The following is a 10,733-nucleotide window of genomic DNA, read 5'->3' on the forward strand; positions in this document are numbered from 1 at the left end:
GTGTGCAGGGTTTGCCTAGGTGTTGGAATAGGAATATTAGCAGGGGCCTGTGTTGTGGTTGGGGAGGGGGGGTTCCTCAATGATTTGAGAAAGAGGAATAATATTATCTGCTTCAGTAATACTTAGCTGCTGCTCTTGTAATCCACGCCTAGTAACAGGAACTTTTCCCTCCCTAAACCTCAGTGGTGGAGCGGAGGATCTTCTGGAACGCCTCATAATGAAAGAATTGAAGATGGAGAGAAGAATGGTAAACTAATCTTCTTCTGTGAAGAAGGATCAACTTGTCAGCTTCTTGTCCAAGGTCAAAGAGGAACAGGAACTGCAGGCATCAGCATAAGAAAGATAAGCCACTCCCTACCCCAGCAACATTGTTGCAAACACAAAGAAACTCCCTCTGTCTTCACTCTCCCTGACAGCCCTTAACCCTTATGTCGCTGCAAGCCTATTTGGCTCTACACTTACTTTAATGTCATGTTCGCTGACTGATTTGGTGAACTCCTTATTTACTAACTTACTCTGTTCACCTAACGTTTATCTTTTTCTAGGTTTGATAGAAACTGTATATATTTAACTACTGGACATTGCTAGTTGTATGTAATGCAGTTATATGTCTCGGATCTGTTTTTGAAATGTTATTACACTAATGTCTTATATACTATACTTTTATATGTGATACTTGTTAACCGATTTGGTGAATTCCTTATTCAGATTAACACCAGTCCTTACGTCCTTGTACATATTTTTCCTCCATTTTTTTTCTCTGTTTTTATTAATTTTTTAGCATTTATGCACCCAGCTCGCCTAACAGCCTCCTGTCCTACTCTATACCGGCTTCAACTAGAGTTTAACCAAATCCAATTTCCTAGCACACGCCGGTACTACCCCGGTTCCTCATTTTTTTTTAATACTTCAACCCCCTGTTCCCTATTTTCAGTCCTTATAAATTATTGGTTACCTCTCTGCACCTCAATAATTACCTATACCCTGATTATAGCCCCAACTATAACCTATAGAATGACGTCTCTTCCATATGAAGGAACGATGCATATCGCCACGCAAAATGTTAAGGTTTCCTGTCCGCAGAAAAACGATCTATTGCTCTACATGACTTCTATAAAAAGAATATGGACATTGTAATGCTTCAGGAAACCCATTTTAAAAAAGCCCATGAACCAAAACTTCCCTCTAGACAATATGATCAGTACTACTTAAGCTCGGGCCCAACCAGACACAATGGCGTCTGCACATTGTTCAGACGCAATACACCATTTGAATTACTACAACAATTTTGCGACACTGACGGCAGGATTTTAATACTAGTGGGACTTTATTATGGGAGACCAATCACATTAGCAAACATCTATGCCCCAGTTAAACATACTCACTCCTTCTTCCGCAAAGTTACTAACAAACTCCTTGATACTGCTAAAGGCCCAATTATAGTGGGCGGAGACTTCAATTTTTCAGGTAAATCCTATCTCAGAAACACTCATATTAAAAGTAATACTGCACTGCTACAGTCACTCACCCTATTCGACACGTGGAGAACTGTTCACACATCTACTAAGGATTATACCTTTTTTTCACACCCACAACACACTTATTCGAGGTTAGCCTAGTTAGGTCCATCTTCAAATGGTCAACTAAACCCAAACATAGACTGAATTAGAGACTCAACGAACGTATACTCACGGACAGTGACATTCTTGACCAACTATCTAAATATACTGATGAATATTTAAAATTTAACAAACCCTCTGACACCACAGTTGTAAATAATTGGGAATCTTACAAGTGCTACATTAGAGGAATCATTATTCAACTCACAGCAAAACTTAAAAGACAGAGATCTGCTTTATATAACTATTTAACCAACACTCTTTCCACTATAGAACACTCCCATAAACAGGATCCGCAATCCCCACAAAAATTAGCCGAGCTAAAAGAGGCCAGAGATAGCCTTAATAAATTCCTAACTGAAAATGCACACATGCGAGCTTTGACCTCTAAAGCCAAGTTTTTTGCTGATTCTAATAAAGCAGGACGCATGCTAGCCAGATCTCTAAAGAAGCAAAGGCTCAATTCATATACCCAATCTATTAAACATCACTCTGGGATAACCCACACTAAAAATTAAGATATAGCCAATAGCTTCATCTCGTATTATTCCTCACTATATAATCTTCAAAATGCAAATGAGGAAGAGAGGCGTAACAAAATGAAATCATATCTTGATTCCATTGATGTCCCCATAGTCCAGGCCGACGATTTAAAATCCTTAGATTCCCCAATAACGCTACAAGAGATAATAAATACAATCAAATCTCTACCATCGGGCAAGTCACCTGGTCCGGGTGGCCTCACTGCAAAATTTTACCAGTTATTTATAGGAAACGTTAGCCCCCACTTACTTGAGTTATTTCAATCCATTGACCAGGGACTTACATTCTCCCAACCTTTACTAGATGCCATGATTACAGTAATACCCAAACCCGATAAACCAAAGGATATAGTTAGCAATTACAGACCAATATCACTATTAAATGTTGACATTAAAATTTATGCCAAGATTTTGGCAAATTGACTCAATCTTATACTACCAAAAATTATCCATCCGGACCAGGTTGGATTTATTAGAGGCAGAGAGGCCAAAGAGAACACTACTAGAGTACTCCATGCACTGTATACCTTGCACGATAATAAAAGCCCTCTTGTTCTTCTCTCCACTGATGCCAAGAAGGCTTTTGACAGGGTTGACTGGCAGTTCATGTGGTCGACCCTGTCAAAATTTGGTCTCTCTGACAAATTCATAGCTAGAATACAGGCCCTATATAACAACCCCCATGCCAGGGTAAGAGTTAATAACACAGTGTCCCAGTCCTTCCCAATATCGAACGGCACTTGCCAGGGTTGCCCGCTGTCCCCCCTTCTATTTGCTATTACAGTAGAGATTTTGGCAGCACAGATTAGAAAGAACTCGGATATTGCTGGCATATCATTTGGTAATGTCTCACAGAAATGCCTTCTTTTTGCGGATGACATTATCTTTACATTAAAATCACCATCAACCTCTATACCAGCCCTATTATATGAATTAGGGACATATAAACGATTCTCCAATTATTTAATAAATATGGATAAATCCAGCATAATGCTTATTCACGTAAGCCCCACAGACTTGGATTTTATTTCAAATAATACTCCATTTCCCATCTCAAATTCCCTCAGATATTTGGGGTTAACCGTCCCGAAAAGCCCTCGGGACTTGTATTATGAAAATTATGTGAAGCTTCAAACTAATGTTTTCTCTCTCTTAGACTCTTGGCATAAACAGGGTCATCTATCTTGGATGGGCCGAATTGATAAGATAAAAATTATGGTTGTCCCCAAGTATTTATATTTATTCCAGGCACTACCTATTTCTGTCCTGAAAAATAATCTGCCCACCCAACAACGAATGTTAGAATCCTTTATCTGGGCCTATAAAAAAACAAGGGTGTCTCGTAACACCCTCTATTTAAATAAAGAGGATGGTGGACTAAACGTACCCAACCTTACACTGTATTATCAAGCAGCACACCTTGCATGAATCATAGCCTGGAACCACAATTCCCCATCTAAATTATGGACCCAAATTGAGGCTACTTTATTTAAACAACAAACCATGAGAGACCTTTGTTGGATCCCTAAACCCCACAGACCCCCCCCCTGACTATGGACAATGACTGTATCAAAACGACTCTTGCTATTTGGGATATGCTCATCCCCCGACCTAACATACTCTCTACCCCAATTTCGCCAATGACTCCTATATTAAATAATACTGTGTTTTTCAATCAGTGTCTGTTCCATTGTGGACTGGAAAGATGTACTACATAAAAACTTACCTATATATCTATTAACAGAGTCTTCCCAGATAAAGGAAAGACTTACTCTAAGAGACGCACTAGGCTCACCGTTTCATAATTGGTTCTCCTACTTTCAAATACGACAAGCGATACTTGACTGTCCGCATAAAAACGACTGCCTTCGCACGCTTAATCCTTTCGAGCGACTATGCACAAACTTAGACATTTGCAAAGCACACCTTTCCATCTCATATAAGATGCTTAGGAACTCAGTTCCGTATAAAATGCCCACATACACCTATAAATGGGAACTGGAACTCCAGACTCAGTTCCCAAGCGATGTCTGGAAGCGAAGCTTCCGCCTGACTCACTCTTCCTCTGTTTCCTTGTCCTTGGCTGAATCAAATTATAAAATTCTTTCACGCTGGTACCTTACCCCCCACAGACTACATGAGATATTTCCAGGGGCTAATTCAGGCTGCTGGAGACGATGTGGAGAGGTTGGTACACCCTCCCATATATGGTGGTCATGCCCCAAACTATTGATATTTTGGTCTCAGCTTGAGCATTGCCTGAATATCACACTGAGCACACAAATCACCCTCTCAGCCCCCACGATTTTGCTAAATCACATTCCCAATGTGGGATGCACATATCACAAAAAACTACTACAATTAATGCTCACTTGTGCTAAACGCATCATATCTAGACTCTGGAAACAACAGCAACCACCCACATTCCAACACTGGGAGGCTGAATTAAATCATGTCCTGTCCTTAGAAAAAAGACACTTCTGCTTAGCGGGCAAAAAAGACTTCATACTTAATGTCATTTTCATTTGGGAACAAAGAAAAAGTTAATGCTGAGAGATGCTTTGTTTATGCTTGATCACAGTGACCTTTTTGTATTTAATACTTGTGAATTCATTGATAGGTAACATAACTAAGAGAGGGACCTATAGTAAGCAGAAAATATTTGAACCTTACGCAGAGAGGTTTTCTTGTTTTCTTATTTTGCATTCACCCTACACTATCCCCCTTTACTTTTCTTTCTATCTTTAATTATTTATGTAAAATGCGCTAGTATTCACCCAATTTATTTGATTTTGACCCCCTCCCCTAAAACGCTATTTTTGTCAATTAATGTGAACAGACAATGTACTTCAATCCTAGAGAATGTTCTCTTTTGCTCTATGAGACGACTGTGTGTTTATTCAAGCTGTTTTTGTATATATAAAATTGTTAATAAAAATTATATACAAAAAAAAAAAAATAAGCACTATGGATTGTGCTCTAGTGATAAAATTATTATCACCCCCCCTGTAGTAAGCATCAGCTATGAAGTGCCCTCATTTATATGAGGATAACCCTTTTTCTTTTTACAATAGAGTTTAGAAAAAATAAAACACACTATTGTTACAACCTTGTATATTGACACGTTAATAAAAATGTGCATTCTCTCACAATCGTATATTTATCACATGTCATGTTATACACATAAAACAATGGTATGGTTTAAATCCACAGGTAGGGAAACAATGGCATTCGCAAGTCTAAAAATGAAAAAATAGACTTTATTATATTCAGGTTAAAAAAATCCATTAGTGGGGGGGGACCCATACGACGCGTTTCGTGCCACTCACAGGTGCTTAGTCATAGATATCAAGTGAACAAATCTCACCAGATATTTAAATGCGTTACAGCCAATCAAATGCTTTGACAGAAGCAGCCAACTATAGATGTATATGCATTCTATAGTCTGCAAGTTAAACATGGCTGATTAAACCACAGGATACTAGCAGATACAACAAGCACAGCTGCAAGAACAGAAGGAAATGTCAAACATTACAGGGCAACTCCAAATGAACCCCAATGCTTACAATACCACCTACATCTCTACTCAGTTGACTGAAAGCTTCCAGCAGCTAGACTGTGTATACAGAATATCCCTTCTAATTGCGGTACAACCCTGTTAGCCTAAGACATTGGATAAAGAATATTTCCACATCTTTCTGAACTGAAGCTGAACACTTTGACATAGTACTCACATGACTATGGTAATTATCTGTCTCACATTATCCTGGTAAGGTTCTGCACAGGATGGATAACCTTAGATCACTCAAACAGCACATTTCTTACCCATAAAATGACAAAATATTCTCAGGTCCCAGGCATTGAATTTGAAGTCTAAAAATAATTTATAAATGTGGTGGAAATTTTAAAAGTGATTTTGGATTGAATAGAAAACTGGTGTTGAATTTCTCCCATGCAAGGTATAGTGGGTGTTTTCCTGTATGAATGCGTTTGTAAAGTATAAGATTAATGAGTTATTGTAGGGTAGGGTTAAAAACCTAATTTGTATTTATTAGAACAGACCCCAAATAAAGGATTAGATTACAAGTGGCGTGCTAATTTTTAGTGTGAATTAACACGCAAGTATGTGCCCTTTTGGGTGCACGGAAAAATACTGTTTGTATAACAAGTTGAAAGTATATGCGAACGCGAGAGGACAATTGTGATTTGCGCTTGTCTGGTTAGCACGACTTTAGAGCTCTGGTTAATGTTACATGAGGTTAAGAAGTTAAACACATTAAAAACACATGTAACAGTACACTCATATTAACACTGTCTGATAAAAAATATTGCATAACATTATTGCATTAAACAGATATAAAGGGCAAAAATATGAGATGCAGGTGTTAGAAAAAGAACAGCTGAAAGTACATACGGATCCATAGGAACATGTATAAATAAATATATGTATCTCTCTCTCTATATATATATATATATATATATGTATTTATATGTGTATGTATGTATTTCTATACCTATGCATATATGTATTTATATGTGTATATATGTATTTATATGTGTATATAAGTATGTATTTATATACCTATGCATATATGTATTTATATGTGTATATATGTATTTATATGTGTATATATGTATTTATATGTGTATATATATAAATATATATGTGTATGTATGTATTTCTCTACCTATGCATATATGTATTTATATGTGTATATATGTATTTATATGTGTATATATGTATTTATATGTGTATATATGTATGTATTTATATGTGTATATATGTATTTATATGTGTATATATGTATTTATATGTGTATATATATATATAAATATATATGTGTATGTATTTCTCTACCTATGCATATATGTATTTATATGTGTATATATGTATTTATATGTGTATATATGTATGTATTTCTCTACCTATGCATATATGTATTTATATGTGTATATATGTATTTATATGTGTATATATGTATTTATATGTGTATAAATGTATTTATATACCTATGCATATATGTATTTATATGTGTATATATGTATTTATATGTGTATATATGTATTTATATGTGTATATATGTATGTATTTATATACCTATGCATATATGTATTTATATGTGTATATATGTATTTATATGTGTATGTATGTATTTATATACCTATGCATATATGTATTTATATGTGTATATATGTATTTATATGTGTATATATGTATGTATTTATATACCTATGCATATATGTATTTATATGTGTATAAATGTATTTATATGTGTATATATGTATTTATATGTGTATATATGTATTTACAGACATATATACACATATAAATAAAGATATGCATAGGTATAGAAATACATACATACATCTCAATGTAATTGAGTTAGCGCGAGCTGGCGGCAGGTACATTTTGAGTTCAAAATGAGGCTTTAATAAAGTCTATGGGGAATGCAATCTTTTATTTTTTTAACGTGAGGATGCGACCGCTCAAATTTTTTACTTGAAATCTGTAATACGCAAGCAATTGGACGATCAACGTCAAAAAGCGTGGATTTAGCTCCACTCGTAATCCATACCATCGTTGTTTGCTTTGTGCACTATACAATATGTATTCTAAGTGGTGGCGTGTTTGCTAAGCTTGGATATATTTTATACAAGTTCTTAGCCTGTTATAATTTACACTGATACATGGGTATCAAAGAAAAATAATTACTGACATTTATTTTTAAATGCAATGGGTAAAAAATAACAAAAATCTGCTTCATTAGAGGGGTGAGAATTGGCTCAGCAGGAAAAGCTTTTAAAGGAACATTTTGGATAAAATATAACTGGAGTAATTAAGAATTATTCACATTGTCACAGTATATTTTATTGCTGTCTTTATGTTCTGCAGTCAGTGTCTTGCACACACCTGTAGTATGATCTGCTGGGGAGCCAATTGCTGACTAAACAAGTGTGCCCTTCATTAAACTTCAGGTGTGTGTCTAGTTTATATGCACCAATCATATTCTCTGTGCAATCTTTGATTTGTGGAGAGGAGAGCAAATTGCATGATCTCAAATAAAATGAAAATAAAGGAGGATTGTAATCTGTAAAATGGTTTTCATAAAATGTTAAACAGGGGTTAATTATTCCTATTCTTATTTTAACTACACGGCTGTTTTAGTCATTGTAGGTGTAGGGAGAGGATCTGTTTTATTTATTTTGTACCATCATCGTGGAGATTTGTATCAGTTGGATACGCTATTTAGATATAGTGTTGCACTTATGCTACAAATTTAAGTAATTACTTTAAATGGTTAACAATAGAAAGCTAATATACAAGTGAAATATTCACCACACCCTGTGATTTGTAAAAAAAAAAAAAAAAATTGAAAGCAAAAAGAGACTTTCAGTTTCATTTCTTCTTGCTGGATACAAAAATGGCATCTGCTGATCTGAGAGAGGAGCTAACCTGCCCCATCTGCTTCAGTATTTATACAGATCCTGTAACTCTCAGCTGTGGCCATAACTTCTGTCTGGGCTGTATTGAGAGTGTGCTGGGTACCCAGGAGGGGTCTGGGGTTTATACCTGTCCTGAGTGCAGAAAGAGTTTCAGATCTGAGTCTAAGGAACACATCTTAACTGAACCCACCACTTCTTGGGGTAACAAAAAATGCACCGAACACAAGAAGCTCCTGGAATATTACTGCACTGAGGATGGTGCCTGTATCTGTGTGTCCTGCTCCCTGGCCGGAGAGCACAGGGGACACCAGGTGGAGCTGCTGAATGAGGCTTCTGAGAAGAAGAAAGAGAAACTGAGAGATGTTCTGCAGAAACTGACCACAAAGAGAGAGAAGACTGAGAAAAGTCTGCAGGAGCACAGGAGAGGGGTGCAAGAGAAAGCAGCTGGTGTAACAGAACAACTCTTAAACCAGATCCGGCATCTGGAAAAAGAGAAGGACGAGCTGACCAGGAAGATGAGTCACATTGAGGAGCTGTGCAACATGACTGACCCATTAACTGTCCTACAAGAACAGGAATCACACAGAGATGACTTTTGTGGTGCTGAGAAGGGAGATAATGAGGTCACACAGAGAGATAAACAGGTCCCTGCTGGGGGGGCTTTGGATGAGGGTCTGATCTCAGGGTCCTTATACAGAAATGTAGCTGATATTATGCATGATGTAAAAAGAGAGCGCTATATGCAGGTGACATCAGACATATTACTGGATATAGACACAGCTGGTAATAGTGTTATTGTATCAGGTGACATGAAGACTGCATCCTGGTCACGTATAGATCAGCAGAGACCAGTAACACCAGAGAGATTTACATCAACTGTTCCTCAGGTATTAAGCACCAATAGCTTTTCTTCAGGGCAACATTACTGGGAAGTGCAGATCAGTAAATCAGGAATCTGGAGGGTCGGGGTTTGTTATCCCAGTATGGTAAGAGGAGAAAGTTGTGCTCTAATGGGAAATAATAACAAGTCTTGGTGTTTGCGTTGTTGTTATAAACATCTTTCAGTTCTGCATAACACAAGAGATACATTATTGCCTTACCGTCTATCATGTGACACAGTAGGAATACTGCTGGACTATGAGGCTGGGCGTCTGACCTTTTGTGAGCTGTGTGACCCGATCAGACACTTACACACCGTCACTGTCACCTTCACTGAGCCTCTGCATGCTGCATTCTCTGTATGTGATGCCTGGGTGAGAATCCTGCGCTAGATCATCACTCAACACAGAGAACCCAGAGGAATTATACACTGTATGTTCTGGGTATAATACACAGATTTATTACTAGTAAAATCAGCCTTCTGCCGTGCACCCTATTTACCTAATATGAATGATGATTAGTGGGTACAAACATTACACCTGAGGTGTGATACCCCAGTATATAATATAGTCTATAGAAATACACACTTACAGGGGATGTGATTCAGGGCGTGAGATAGAAAATAGTGAAATAACCTATGATGTCATATACTGTTACATATTAATTAGTTAACCCCTTGTGCTCACAAGGAACCCTTCAGAACAATACAATATATACACACCTATCATATATTATATATACTGAATATATATATATATATATATATATATATATATATATATATATATATATATATATATATATATATATATATATATATATATATTTCACCTGTCCTGCAGATATCTGACTGATATAAATGGTGTGTTTAGTTCCTGTTCTGTGAATGTATAGCTGTAATATAGATGTGTGATAATCTGTTATATAAGCTTTCCTTATGTTCTGTACTGTGATTCCTGCCTGCACTTTTATTATGATAATGATCTTAGTGCTTTATATATATAATAGTCCTTATACACAGATAGGGAAATGATCTTACTGCTTTATATATGTAATTATGTAATAGTCCTTATACACAGATAGGGTAATGATCTTACTGCTTTATATATGTAATAGTCATTATACACAGATAGGGAAATGATCTTACTGCTATATATATGTAATAGTCATTATACACATATAGGGAAATGATCTTACTGCTTTATATATGTAATAGTCATTATACACATATAGGGAAATGATTTAGCTG

General features: G+C 36.4%; 1 protein-coding gene across 1 annotated transcript; it reads left to right on the forward strand.

Moving 5' to 3' along the window:
- Nucleotides 1-8,583: 8,583 nt before the first annotated feature.
- Nucleotides 8,584-10,210, forward strand: LOC128635667 (zinc finger protein RFP-like). The gene has a single exon (XM_053688772.1). The coding sequence runs from the start codon at nt 8,584-8,586 to the stop codon at nt 9,874-9,876; it is 1,293 nt and encodes a 430-aa protein (XP_053544747.1). The 3' UTR covers nt 9,877-10,210.
- Nucleotides 10,211-10,733: the final 523 nt, after the last annotated feature.

The sequence above is a fragment of the Bombina bombina genome, chromosome 7 (assembly GCF_027579735.1).
Source record: "Bombina bombina isolate aBomBom1 chromosome 7, aBomBom1.pri, whole genome shotgun sequence".
In the NCBI taxonomy this organism is placed as follows: Eukaryota; Metazoa; Chordata; class Amphibia; order Anura; family Bombinatoridae; genus Bombina; species Bombina bombina.

Bases quoted from the DNA above. Each gene is read 5' to 3' on its own strand.
- LOC128635667 (XM_053688772.1), top strand. From the start codon at position 8,584: ATGGCATCTGCTGATCTGAGAGAGGAGCTAACCTGCCCCATCTGCTTC.